Source organism: Aspergillus welwitschiae (assembly GCF_003344945.1).
Source record: "Aspergillus welwitschiae strain CBS 139.54b unplaced genomic scaffold BDQ94scaffold_16, whole genome shotgun sequence".
NCBI classification, from domain to species: domain Eukaryota; kingdom Fungi; phylum Ascomycota; class Eurotiomycetes; order Eurotiales; family Aspergillaceae; genus Aspergillus; species Aspergillus welwitschiae.
Genome location: NW_020798710.1, coordinates 417,213 through 430,374, shown reverse-complemented (window position 1 = coordinate 430,374; position 13,162 = coordinate 417,213). Strand labels below are relative to the sequence as shown.

The following is a 13,162-nucleotide window of genomic DNA, read 5'->3' as shown; positions in this document are numbered from 1 at the left end:
AGAGTTGGATCTTTTGCAGTAATTGGAGCAATTCAATTCTCAAGTGCACTAAGAGCGGTTTCTGAAAGATGTGTACCTTTTCTATAGTAGTGTTTATTGGAAGTAGATTTCAGACACGATCTTCCATCATGCACTCAAGTTATAGCGATATCACCGGTCAGGATAACATCACGTGAAACAGCCAGTCCAGAAGTATAATCTGAGTCCGGTCTTACTGAATCAGCATAGAAGAGATGAGTTCCCGGGAGCAAGACATGAGTGGTAGAGTTAAACTTGATATTAGTAATATATAGAGTATCTTTGAGTGATACATTCTGAAGATCCACAGATCTTATATTGTATACCCAAATAATCTACTAGAGTACTCTAAAATGATGTTAACAATAATAGAAGACTTTGTGATACACATTAGTATCAAATTAACTGATAACAGAGACATATCATACGACGGCACCGATATACATTCACAGAAGACTTGAGTGTGGATCATTGGTATGAATTTAGCTGACAGTAAGAAGCTCAGATACAAGCTGCTAAAGAGGTCTCAACACAGTCAGGGAGACAAACAATACCCACAGCACTAACACATCATCAAAGATCACTTGGAACTACTAGTAGTATCCACAAACAACTTCTTCGTTGGTAGTCTAGTACGTACTTAGTGATGCTGTGCTCTCCACTTAGCGTGTGTACTTCTTGTCCATATTTGCCCCCACCCTCTTCTGCCCCACAACAACTTGAACAAACAACTTCTTCACTCCCTCAGATTCCACGCCTCATCGCCAACTACCCAATAACCACACCAACAACAACCATGAACAACAACAACACTGAAATAGAAATATCCCCTCACCTCTTATCCAAACACCCCTTCCTTCTTTCCCCCCTCTCCTCCCTCCCCACCACCCACTACCCCACCTACACGGACTTTGGCGTGGGCGCCTATATCTTCACCACCAAACCCCAACTCCAGCAAAACATTTCTAATCCAACATCAAAACCACTCCTTCTCCTCCTTCACCGCTCCCCAACAGACAGCTACCCCCTGCACTGGGAATCCACGGGAGGAGGAGCGGACCCCTCTCTCGACGACACCCTCCTCTCGGCACTATGTCGCGAGACAGCCGAGGAAACAGGGCTACGGGTAACCAAGGTTGTGGATTTGGTTGCTGTTGATGAGTGGAGGAAGGCACTTCCGGGGGGTCAGGGAGAGAAGAAGGTGATCAAGTGGGGGTTTTTGGTGGAGGTCGAGGAGACTAATTCAGTGAAGTTGAATCCGGAGGAGCATTGTGCGTTCCGCTGGGCGGATGAGGATGAAGTTAGGGCTGCTGTCACTGGAAGTGCCACTGATGGGGAAGGAAGAATGAAGTTTATCGGTGATCAGGGGAGGAATTTATTGAGGGCTTTTGAGGTGTATCGAGAATGGTATACTCCATCAGAAGATACATGTTGAATGTTTAGCTATACTACCCTCCACTATCTCCTAGATAGTAGACTATCAATCCCTCCGGAAGGGGGACTACACCCCCCTCCTCTTCATCGCCAACTTAAACCCCCTCACAAACTCCGGCACATGCACCGGATTCAACATGGTAGCATGAATCCCGGGACAATTGTAAAACCCGACTTCAGTGCGTGCAAACTCCCTCCACGCCCCTAGCTTATTCTCCTCCCAATCTTGTCTATCCAATGCCGCGTAACTCGGCGGATCCGCCACAAATACATCTAATGTCTTCACTGTTCCTTGTGGCTCATACGTCTCGCCATGGACCCGGAAGTTCTCTCCGATGTCCGTGATCCGTTCTAATCTCTCGGGATTGAGAGCTAGTGCACGCACTCTCTCCTTATCTGAGATACTTAGAACGTGAACGAGGGCATCGTAGCGAGATACCCCCTCCCCTCCTTTGTGTTTTTCCAGACCATGGAGGTAGACTCCAGCCTCACCCATCACTTCTAAATCAATAAGTTCCAGGAAGAAGGCTATATGAAGCAACACATCAATCCAGTTCTGTCCGCGCACGTACTGCCGGATATGCGGCGGGTAGTCGATACTTGCTAAGAAACGGACTTCTTGGCCCTGGGACTCGAGGACCTTTCCCACTTCGAAGGCGAGAGTCGAGCCGAGCGAGTAGCCTGCTATGGCGTAGGGGCCCTCAGGCTGGGTCTGCCGGATGTAGTGGGCGTAGGTGTCGGCGGTTTCTTGGATGGAGTGGAAGAAGCGTTCGTTATTGTAGCCGCGGGTGCGGAGGGCATAGACGGGTCGAGTGGGGAATTGGGCTGCTAAAGCGATGAAGACGAGAATGTCTCCGCTGCCGGGGTGGATGAGGAAGAGGGGGATTTTGGTGCCGTGGGGTTGCAGGGGCACGATGGGGTTGTAGGTTGGTGGTTGGGAGAGGAGTTTGTCGATGGAGGCGGAGATGGCGGATGTTGTGGGACTGGGTGTTGCTGGTTAGTGTGGATGATTAGCAGTATAGGGAGGGGGCTTACTTGGTCATTAGAACAGACATGGGAATCTCTAGGGGTGCGTCGACGGCTTCTTGAATCATCGCTTTGAGGAGAATCAGGTTGAACGAGGTGATTCCGAGATCGAAGATTGACATGTCCACGTTGATGTCTTCGATGGGGATCTTAAGTAGTCCTGCTATGGTGCTTTGCACTCGTTTCTCGGTCTCTGTTTGGGCGGGTCGCTGCGTGGACTCGCGATACTTCTGGACAATCTTGGAGTCTTCCTCCTCGAAAGATGCATACTCTCCCTTTTCGAAAGCGGTCCGCACCTTGGTCCGCGAGATCTTCCCAAGAGAGGACTTGTCCAGCATCTCCGCCGGCAGCGGAATCAAATGGGCAGGTTTTCGCCCCGTTAGGAGTGCGACGGTCTTTGCGATGGCCGTGGCAGTCTCGAAACGCGCGGCGGAGTCGTCAGCAGCATAGGCAGGGGAGTAGACAACAGCAATATCCTCGCTAGCAGAGCCCGGAGCACGGCAAGGAAAGGCCACGGTATACGAGGGCACGACCCCAGGAATGTTCTCTTCTTCGATAGCCACTTCGATCTCCGTGGCACTCCATTTGACTCCGTTCACGATGATAGTGTCTCTAGTCCGTCCCGCCAGGTTCAAATACCCCGAGTCATCTAGCCAGGCGAGATCGCCCGTGATGAACCATCCGTCCTCCGTGAACGCGGCAGCTGTGGCCTCCGGGTTGTTAAAGTATCCGGTGAACACAGCAGGCCCGGACAGCTGAAGCTCGCCAACTTCACCAGGTGCAGCGGGTTCATCTTTAGCCGTGGGACGCATCACGCGCATCTTGATGCCGGGAGTACATGGTCCGAGACAGGCGAACTCGAGGCCCTTGGATAGATCGTAGGACGGTGATGCCCGCGCGTGCACGCATCCGGCACATGTCTCTGTCATTCCAAAGCCAGGACTAATTACCTCGCGCTGGATATTAAAGCGACGCAGTTCTCGAGTCAATCCGTCGATTGTGGCGACGACGTTGGCCTCGCCGCCAGAGTTTATGCTCTTGAGATGAGCCAAATCTGCTTGGAGGGATGGGTTGGCGGCGAGAGCGTCCCGCACCTGCGTCAAGAAGAAGTTTGGCGCAAATGTGTAGGCAATCTTGTGGGAGTCGAGCAGCTGGATGAAGCGTCTTGGATCGCGCAGCAGCTCTGAGGCTGGAATGAGCACTTGGTCGGCGCCCAGACTCACTGTGGATTTGTTAGTCGGTGTAATTTCATAGAAGGAGAATGATCACGTACTTGCATGCAGATGAATCTCACAAAGACTAGCAACATGGTCTAATCCAACCCAGGTGAGAAATACATCACCGGGCTCAGTTCCATGGTGGACTATCTTGCCTTGCAATGCCGTGAGAAGCTGGCCATGGCGGAGTGGAACTGCCTTGGCGCTCCCAGTACTTCCAGACGTCAGCATGAGAACCGCTGGGTCTTGTGCTTGCTTCTCAGCTCCGCAGAGTGGCAGACGGTCAGCTAGACCATCCGAATTAGCAGCCTTGTCTAGCACCTCGACCGGAAGCACACGAAGCTCATCCGTGTCCAGGAAATCCGGGACAAGCCGCTCTGTGGTGAGGACGACGGGTTCCTGCAGAAGAGTCTTAAGATGACACAGATGCTTCATGCGCTGCGCGGGATCATGCACGAATGGGGTTGAAATGGCAGGAAGCAAGCCTGTCAATGTGGCAGCCCAGAACCATAGAATCGTGTCATGATGGTTCTCAAAGTGCAGGAGGATGATGGAAGACGCGGAGATGCCATCGATTCGACTCAAAAGCCGAGCTTTCTCCGTGGCTCTGCTCTGAAGCTCGGCGTACGAAACACAGGATACTTTTGCTCCCGGGGTGTAGAAGGTGAGCCCGGCTGTAGAAGCGGCTGCTTTGGCTAGGAGCTGAGCTAGGTTCTGTACTGTGCTTGGAGACTCGAGAGTGGTTACTGGGACATCCTTCGCAGAGATTGACTTGGATGTTGGCTCAATTGCCTGGCCATTGCCCTCGATAACGTGAGGAGCCATCTTGCTTTGCAGTAGGTTGAAATTGAATGATACGAGATTTAGAAGCTGTCTATGCTGTACAGATTTCGATGTGTCGCCATGCTGCTTTAAATAACTATCCGACAACAAGCATTCGTGCCATTCATGTAAGCTTGATTGACCCAGCCCCGCTTGGTGACTGGTTACCCTTGCGTGTATTTCCTTCTGTGTCGCATTCAACACGATAAGAATGCCGAATATGAGGCTCAAGCATTCTCAACTGGAAAAGCACGCGCGGTCGGCGTACAGCGGCTACAGCTTGCTTCCCGTCAATGACTCCGGCCTCTCCTGCGGGATCATAAATCCCTCAAAGAACTGGCCGATTCGTCTATACTCATCCAGACTGAACACAGCAGATACGTCTAAAGTTTGTCAGTAGATCATCTAAGGCCAGTGACGACGGAGGCTTACATTGATCCGGACGCACGATGACAATAGCACCCTTGTCAGGGCTGATACCGAGGTGCTCGTAAAGATGTCCATGACCCTTGTTGTAGCTCTCATCATCAAAGAATATCTTGTGAAGGTCTACATCCTTGTTAGATGACTCTTTTTTCTGAAGCCAGTAAACTCACCTCTGATATGGTTTTTCCCTGTGAATGGATAGAAGCTCTGCGGGATCTGCTCCAGCTCGAAGCCATGTCGCTCACCATGTGCAACAAGGATTGGCTCGATAAGGCTGTCGGGCTCGCCACTTCTCAAACGGAATCTCTGCAGAGGACTGTCATCGGAGCCGAGATATTCTCCAATCTGTACTCGGTCAGTATTTTCTTCATCCTCACTAGGATAATCCCTAACGTACAGCTTGCAATGCGGCCATATTCTGTGACACGGTGAGATCCCCTGAAAATGCAATCACCCTCCAGCGACAATCGGACTTGAGCGATGCAGCCAGCTGCAGCGGTTTGGAGTCACAGAATCGCACAACCTGCGCACTAGGCAACCTCATTCCCACCACGACGTTTTTGGCAAGTTCGTTCGACACGCCCGTATCGGAAGTAATAGGAGATTCATCGTACTTGGCTGTCAAACCTGCAGTATACTTTCCAGACTTGATAAAGCCCTCTTGGAACTCCTTGGGGGTTGCACTCCCCTGAGAGGAGAACAACTTGGCGAAATACCGATCAAAGTTAATCAGATCAATAGCCACCTTCTCCCGTTCAAGCACATACGTCTCCAGCAATGAGGGATGCGCCAAGCCCTTTAGCACCGAAGCAAGCTTCCAGCCCATATTGTACCCATCTTGCAAGCTGACGTTCATGCCTTGGCCCGCCTTTGGCGAGTGCGTATGGCAGGCATCCCCCGCAAGAAAGACGCGGTAATCCTTGTGGAAGAAGTCGGCATGACGCTGCCCGATGGCGTAAGCAGACCACCAGACCGTCTCAACAAATTCAATCTGGTACGGACTAAAAATTTGCTTTGCGGCGTTTTGCAGATCTTCCAATCTGACATCCTTCGCCTTAGTGCCAGTCGGCAGCTCAATGTAGAATCGGGTCAGGTTGTAGCTGTCTCCTTCTCGGGGTATAACCAATATATTGCCTGCCTTGGACCGGATACTGGATTTCTTCCGAATATCGGGGAAGTCCGTTCGTGGAACCATGTCCATGACACCCCAGACAGCGTCGGTGCTATCACCAATCATATTGTATCCAAGCGCTTTGCGCACCGTACTATGTGCGCCATCACATGCCTGAAAGCGTCAGCAAACACATACCAGAATGACCTCCTAAATTGTAAGAAACAACATACCAAAGCATACTTCGCCTCGAAACTCTCAACCTTCCCATCCTTCTCAGCCGTGACTTTAACCGGATAAGCTTCCGGCCCCGCCGAAAGCTGACTCTCATCAACCCGGACATCCTGGACAGTATACCCGTAATCGATCTCCTGGTCGTTATATTTCTTCATCAGCTCAATGAGAAGCCCGTTGATGCGCGCCTGGTTCAGAATGACATGTGGCTGATGAGACAATCCGGGCTGCGTGTCTGCCGTCTTGCCCGTGCGACGTATAACTCCCGAGCCACTATCATCGGCCCAAAACACGACCTCCACCACATGGTACGACTCGCGCAATAGCTCCTCGCCGATGCCGAAGCTCTCAAAGATTTCCACCGTGCGGCATTGTACACCGTCTGCTTGGCCCATTGTCATGGGCCCATCCCGGCGTTCTAGTACTTTGCACTTAATGCCATAGCGAGCCAGCCAGGTGGCTGCGCAGAGCCCCGCGGAGCCGCTGCCACAGATCAGGACGTCGACTTTTTGTGTCATGTTGTGTCTTCTTTGTTCTTTGTTTCTTCTTAAAATCTAGAAAGAAAAAGGAAAAAGAAATGGACACTTGAAGAAGATAAAGCCTCGCATAAATATGATGTACTGGAATGCGCCTGACTGGTCATACTTCAACTGCCTCCGGGATTGATTCCGAGCTACCCCGGAATCGATCCCGGGGTCGGCACCTGCGCGGCATTTGCGTCCGTGCCTCGGTCATCGTTTGTACCAATGATCTTCGGTGTATTCAGTGACCATCTTCTCCGCAATCCGGGGTCCCGAGATAGTGGTGGCAGTACATTATACCGGCGTTCAAGCTGGTGTCTCAGAGAGTCAGAGGATGTGACTTCTACGCTCATGCCTTGAGTGACGGCGGAGTATATGGTGCTAGTCCTGACTAGGAAAGGCACGCGAACGGTTGAGATGCCGAGACTTGCAGCTTTGAGATAGTCGCACGGTTTGATTGTGGAGGGTTCTAGTTCGGGTGCAAGACTTAGGTCATTAAATCAAATCTAGATTACCAATATATCTCTGGTCATATGTAGACGAAGTGAAACAATATGTTCTATCGGATTTTGGTCCGGGTTTTGATTGTCCCAAGGCTTCCATAGTAGCTCTGGAAGCAAGGAACAGCAGTTTGTTATTGATTGCCAGACCCAGTGGTGAGATTTTGGAATGGCCTCCAATGTACTCGTGTAGAGAATGCTGCCCTCGGCTACAATGGAAAGCTACTGTGTAACACCTCACATGGTGCTATCTACAACCTTCAACCACCAAAGCATGCAATGTTCATAACAATCATCTGATTCGTCATAGTTCGACTAAACAAACCCTCTGGACCAAGCTGTACCAGTATGCATAAAGGTAACCCTCATTAACTGTGTCCCAAATCGTAATATATGATGCTCGTAACCCGTCTTCACCCACAGTGCGTAGGCGCCATCTGTATCCACTCCCAACGCCAGCGCCGGTGCAGTAAACGCCTCATGTCTTGCGAAATGCAAGCAGACGAGAGAATAAAAAGCGTATCCATGCGATATCTTACAGGAAGTATTCACTGCGGCCCGGCCGCGACGTCGGCACATGTCGTTGATCGTCACTAACCGCGCTGAAGAGCTTGAACGTCGGTTTTAGATCGTCGTCGATCTCGCATACGGAGGCGAGGTTGCCGCATCGGTAGCAGTAGTTGGGAGCACTCCACACCGTGACCACGTTTTGGTTGGCGAAGTGGTACTTGTAACCCTCGTTGACCAATTGGTGGGCTCGGGCGATTAGGGTCAGGTCATTGACATGACAGAACTCATCTGCAACCTTGTCTCCAAACAACCAACCTAGAGGGTGATCAGTAAAGGGAAATCGCTCGTCTTGTAAACGAATGACTCACCAGCTCCTCTGGGACTCACTGCCCATGTCTCCACATCATCGGGGTCAGACCAGACCAGATCACAGAAAGCACCTTCGTGCGGAATCTCTTGGGCTCTCGCAACCACCCGCACTTGATCCAGTGTTCTAATCTCCGGGCTCAGTCCACCATGCACACAAAGCACCCTACCGTCGATGATGGCGCCCAGTGTCATGAAGTCAAAAACCTGGCAGCAAGCCTTCCATACGGAGGCATTTCCGTACTTTTGAAAGCACTCCTCGTAGAAACCGTAGACTTGAGTGATCTGGCGAGACTCGTGGTTACCACGTACCAGCGTAACCCGATCAGGATACCTAATATACCGTTAGAACAGTTCACCCCTACCAATGAGTATAACTCACTTCGCCTTGAGGCACAGCAGCAACGTGAGGGTCTCCAAACTGAAGTACCCTCTGTCCACGTAGTCACCGAGGAATACAAAGTTTCGATTCAATGTAACCTCATTCGAGCCTGCGCTGGACGACCGAGCGCGCTGGCTGCTATTCGAGCCTGTGTCATCTGCAAACTCATCCGAGTGTCCAGAGTTTCTCAATTTCTTGCGTAGCTTAGGATCGGTAATGGTGGAAGGGGGTTCGATGTCCTCCGAGGTAATTACGGAAGGCGACGTTTTAGGCGGCTCGACGTCCGATTCATCGGGCATGCCTCCAGAGACCCGGAATAGCTCTAACAAGTCGTAAAACTGGCCGTGAATATCTCCACAGATGGTCACGGGTGTTGAGACTGGCTGAATGTTCGATTCTGGATAATGCGACCCGTCAGTCTGGTGAGTCGGTCGCCACATGCTCGAACTAAAGCCCACCTTCCATCATAAACTCCTTGACGATCTCACAAAGCTGTTTCATATGGGACTCCGAGAGGTATTTGCAATCCTTTGCGGCCTCCAGCCACTCGTCGGGGCCGGCATTGCGCTTCAACTTGGCCGGTCCCGGCTGGGGGACCTTACTATCCACCATGATGAACTCGGTATGATATGGGTGAACACAGTGAGAACGGTGCAATAAAGGGGAGAATAAGAGTAGAGTAATGAATGAACTAGTCTTTCAAAGGATAGTCGCTCGCATACGCCAGAGCACACGGGTTGCTTAGCGGGATGCGCGCCGGCGGTCTTTCCCCGCAGGGGAGGTTGGCTTTGGGTCACTGAAGATGCACTGCCAATTCCCGCCATCGGTCACGTGGTGCGGGCGGATTCTCCTACACGATAGCAGCTTCACCAGTCGTTCAGGCACAGTGCACAAGTAATTGCGGCTGCGGAGTGACTATCTTTCTGCGTTCTTTCGCCTTATAGTATATCTGTCGTTTTAGCGCAACACCCTCATCCCGTTCCCTCAACGATACACCCATCCTCCAGTCGGGGCGGAAGTCCCAACACTTCAGCATTTCCATCATGACGCAGATCCCTGCGGGCAAGTCTACAGGAGGCGTTCTCCAGATCCCCGCCGCTGCGACTCAGAAGAATGCCTCTGCGACGCCAAAGAAGGCTCCAAAGCCAGCTGCGCCTCGATTGAAGCTCCTCGTCAGACGTCTACCACCCGGACTAACACAAGCGGAATTCGAGACAGCGTTGGGCTCGGAATGGAAGGTTGGCGGTGGGAAGGTCGACTGGTTCCAATACAAGCCAGGAAAGGTCTCTAAAGAGTAAGCTAGCATTGTAATCTGTGAAGACTTTCGCTAACAGTATGCTGTATAGTCCAGCCAAACCTTCTCGGCCTTCGCGTGCGTATATCCATGTCATGTCCAGCGATCACACCATCCCGCTCTCGAACAAAGTCCGCCAAACGTCCTTTTTGGACGCCCGTAATACCTCAACCGATCCTGTCCTTCTGGGACCTCCATCTTTGGAATTCGCACCTTATGCCAAGATTGCCGGAAACCGTTCGCGCAAAGACGCCCGTCAAGGAACTATCGACCAAGACCCCGAGTTCATCGCTTTTCTCGAGAGCCTCACTCAACCACTTACCAAACCGGCTCCTGTCGAGTCTGGCGCTGATGGGGAGGATAAGAAGGAGACGGTGACTGTTACGCCTTTGGTGCAGTACATCAGAGAGAAGAAAGCCAACAAGGCGAAGGAATCCAGCAAATCTAAACACAAGTCGGACAAGGACTCCAAGGGGGAGAAGATCCAGGCGAAGAAGTTGCTACAACGTCCTGACAGGGATACAAAGGACTCTGCTGCTACGGAGAAACCCGAGAAGAAATCCAAGTCCGACAAGGCTACCAAGGAAGCTGTGAAGGCCGCAAACAAGCAGGCCGCTAATGTTGCTGCCAAGCAAGCCGCGAAATCGTCTCCAGCGCAAAACTCACCCAAGGATACGCCACAGACATCTACAGAGCGGAAACGCGAACGTGGAAGTGTCGCGGCTGCTGCCAAGATCCTCCAGCGCGACCTGGGGCTTGCTCCGTCCGGTCGCCGCAGGGGTGGCAAAGCTGCAGCCGCCGATGGAGATACGCCCAAGTCTGATCAGAGCGGAACTGCAACCCCAGATACGAGCAAGAAGGAGACACCGTCCAGACCTTCCAAGGGGGCGAACTCGGCTCGGGACAAGTCCAAGGGCAGCAACACACAACCACCCAGTGAGCCATCCGAAGCAAGCACTCCAGTCAGTACTACACCTAAGCCGGGAAAGTCTGGGAAGGGGAAGCAAGCATCGGCAGGACCGGCAGCGACCGCTACCCAAGCATTCCTTAAGCACGCCAACCCATCTCAGGGCGTTACCGAGCCACTCCTGGAAGCCGCATTCGCGCCATTCGGAAAGGTTCTCAAAGTGGAGATTGATAAGAAGAAAGGATTTGGCTACATTGATTTCGCAGAACCCGACGGACTTCAAAAGGCCATTGCTGCTAGTCCTGTCTCGGTCGCGCAGAGTCAAGTTGTCGTGCTAGAGAGAAAGGCCAACCCCGGTGGAGAGAAGGGCCGCGGCAAAGGCCGCAGTGAAGCCCAAGCATCCTCGGGAGGCGGCGGCGGCGGCGGTGGTGGTGGTGGTGGTGGTGGTGGTGGTGGTGGTGGTGGTAACAACAGCCGGGGGAATAAGTCCAATGAAAGCGGCTCAGGGGGCAACTCATCTCGCGGACCACGCGGTGGACGAGGGTCCAAGGGCAAGGGAGCCCCCAAGGGAGGAGGAGGCGGAGGAGGAGGAAACAGTGGTGGAAATGCCGGGGCTGCGAATGGGAATCACCCCGAGAGCAAGGGGAGTTCAGATAGTAAATGAGCCGTTATGATGATACATGTATTGATGATAATACCAGTGCTGCCTCCATGATTAACCACCTATCCCAATTGATTCCAACTTTGATGGTACAGCTATTGATATCCCATAGAATAATAATCATTACCAAGACAAATCACGAATGGTGAACCAGCATACACAGAGAACAGATCCGGAATGTCAACTACGGACCTCAGATCAGCCCTCCGGGATAAAAGAAGATACGATGATTTAATGTCAATGCATAACTGAATACTCCACACATACTATACAACTGTTCTTTTTATACTTTGTTCAAGGTACACCTGCAGGGGCATCGGTGGGGCCGAGAAAACGGCGCCCCACTCTTGATGTTTGCTTTACATACTATGAACTATCTAGGATCGATTGCAGTCCTTCATCACAGAATACCAATCAATCAATTAAACATTACTACATAGTAGTATCAGAGCAACATCCCACCCACAAACGCCAACCATCTAGATAATTAGATCTCTATCACGGCACAACCCCCACCGTCCCCCTCTGAAACAACCTAAAATTCTCCATATTCTCTTCCTCCAACTCCCTCGCCTCATCCAAAATCCTTCCAACCCTCACCCTCTCATTCACCCCCTCGCCAGCCTCCTCATACCCCTCCAACACATCCGGTCTAAACCCACACTCCACCTCCACGACCGTCCCACCCTTCCCCAACTCCTTTCTCAAATACTCCGGCCACTCTATCCCAAAGAAACCATAAATCTTCAACCTCTCCAACTGCCTCAGCCTGGCCAACGCATGCACAAAGAGAATATTATCCCCGAGCCCTCTTGTCTCATCGCCGGGCTCCATGTGCGGAAGCCACCGAATGTGCGTGTCCCATCCAATTTCTAACTGTCTTAGACCCGTAGCGTGCTCGGATAAGTCATTGAGGAGGACGACCCACGACCAGATGTCGGAGCTGGAGCATTCCCATGGGACGAAGATGTGGAGAGAGCGCAGGAGGGAGGTGTTGAGGGGTCCGATATTTGTGATGTGGTGGAGGAGTTGGGCCGGGTGTGTTATCGAGAAGATGTTGTGGGTATAGAGGATGGGGAAGGCTTCGGCGTGGATTTGTTTACAGGTGGAGAGGATCGAGGGGTGGAGGTGGTAGTGTTGGTATGGCGTGTAGAGGTGGATTTTCTCGAGGGTGGAGAGTGGGGTCTTGTTTTTGTTGGCGATGTTGTCAGCGACGGAGAGGGAGAGAGAGAGAGTTCGGCCGCGGGGGGGTTGTTGGTGGTGGCTGATTAGGAGGTGATTGTAGATGAGGACGCGGAGCTCGGATGGGAGGGTGAGGAAGAGGTTTGGTTTTGGTGGTGGTGGTGTTGGTGTTGGAGTAATGGGTTCTTTTAGAGCTGGTGCTGGCTCGGAATGTTCTAGGAGTATAGATGAGTACAGCGTGGGAAGTGTTGTTTTGAAAGTCGGAAGTTTGCGCGATAAGGAGGGTGGTGGTGGTGGTGATGGGATAGGGTCGTGGAAATTGTAGAAGGGGACTTTGGTGACATCCTCTATTGTGATGGCCATGGCGGTGCTGGCCTACATTCTTGAGTCCGACTGTTGTCCATATGATAAATCCAGAAGTGTTGGGCCGGACATTATCGGAGGGATTGACCACTATCACATGATAGATAGTACACCGGTTTCCTGGAAGGGCTATATACTTTCGGAATATACCAAGTAAGCTCGGATGATCGTAACTTATCGTACTCTTA

At 51.8% G+C, this 13,162-nt stretch overlaps 6 protein-coding genes across 6 annotated transcripts; 2 read left to right on the top strand and 4 right to left on the bottom strand.

Annotated features, from left to right (window-relative positions):
* The first annotated feature begins 768 nt into the window (after positions 1 to 768).
* BDQ94DRAFT_143904 (NUDIX hydrolase) lies at positions 769 to 1,475 on the top strand. Its single transcript, XM_026766344.1, has one exon. The coding sequence runs from the start codon at positions 815 to 817 to the stop codon at positions 1,451 to 1,453; it is 639 nt and encodes a 212-aa protein (XP_026626302.1). The 5' UTR covers positions 769 to 814; the 3' UTR covers positions 1,454 to 1,475.
* Positions 1,476 to 1,486: 11 nt separating this feature from the next.
* On the bottom strand, positions 1,487 to 4,520 carry BDQ94DRAFT_178787 (nonribosomal peptide synthetase TdiA; the record flags this gene model as incomplete). The annotated part of the gene is made up of 3 exons (XM_026773202.1): positions 1,487 to 2,435; positions 2,488 to 3,700; positions 3,752 to 4,520. 3 exons carry the CDS (start codon positions 4,518 to 4,520, stop codon positions 1,520 to 1,522), a joined length of 2,898 nt encoding a protein of 965 aa, XP_026626301.1. The 3' UTR covers positions 1,487 to 1,519.
* A 14-nt stretch (positions 4,521 to 4,534) lies between these two features.
* BDQ94DRAFT_178784 (putative phenol 2-monooxygenase) lies at positions 4,535 to 6,828 on the bottom strand. Its single transcript, XM_026773201.1, has 5 exons — positions 6,288 to 6,828; positions 5,341 to 6,228; positions 5,114 to 5,288; positions 4,950 to 5,066; positions 4,535 to 4,900 (listed from the first exon to the last, which is right to left on the bottom strand). The coding sequence occupies exons 1-5, from the start codon at positions 6,804 to 6,806 to the stop codon at positions 4,791 to 4,793; spliced, it is 1,809 nt and encodes a 602-aa protein (XP_026626300.1). The 5' UTR covers positions 6,807 to 6,828; the 3' UTR covers positions 4,535 to 4,790.
* A 537-nt stretch (positions 6,829 to 7,365) lies between these two features.
* sitA (TOR signaling pathway phosphatase SitA) lies at positions 7,366 to 9,321 on the bottom strand. Its single transcript, XM_026766343.1, has 4 exons — positions 9,026 to 9,321; positions 8,568 to 8,964; positions 8,188 to 8,519; positions 7,366 to 8,134 (listed from the first exon to the last, which is right to left on the bottom strand). Exons 1-4 carry the CDS (start codon positions 9,177 to 9,179, stop codon positions 7,845 to 7,847), a joined length of 1,173 nt encoding a protein of 390 aa, XP_026626299.1. The 5' UTR covers positions 9,180 to 9,321; the 3' UTR covers positions 7,366 to 7,844.
* A 116-nt stretch (positions 9,322 to 9,437) lies between these two features.
* BDQ94DRAFT_178780 (putative nonsense-mediated mRNA decay protein Upf3) lies at positions 9,438 to 11,520 on the top strand. Its single transcript, XM_026773200.1, has 2 exons — positions 9,438 to 9,861; positions 9,914 to 11,520. Exons 1-2 carry the CDS (start codon positions 9,611 to 9,613, stop codon positions 11,430 to 11,432), a joined length of 1,770 nt encoding a protein of 589 aa, XP_026626298.1. The 5' UTR covers positions 9,438 to 9,610; the 3' UTR covers positions 11,433 to 11,520.
* Positions 11,521 to 11,669: 149 nt separating this feature from the next.
* On the bottom strand, positions 11,670 to 13,157 carry BDQ94DRAFT_143896 (uncharacterized protein). The gene has a single exon (XM_026766342.1). The coding sequence runs from the start codon at positions 12,972 to 12,974 to the stop codon at positions 11,928 to 11,930; it is 1,047 nt and encodes a 348-aa protein (XP_026626297.1). The 5' UTR covers positions 12,975 to 13,157; the 3' UTR covers positions 11,670 to 11,927.
* Positions 13,158 to 13,162: the final 5 nt, after the last annotated feature.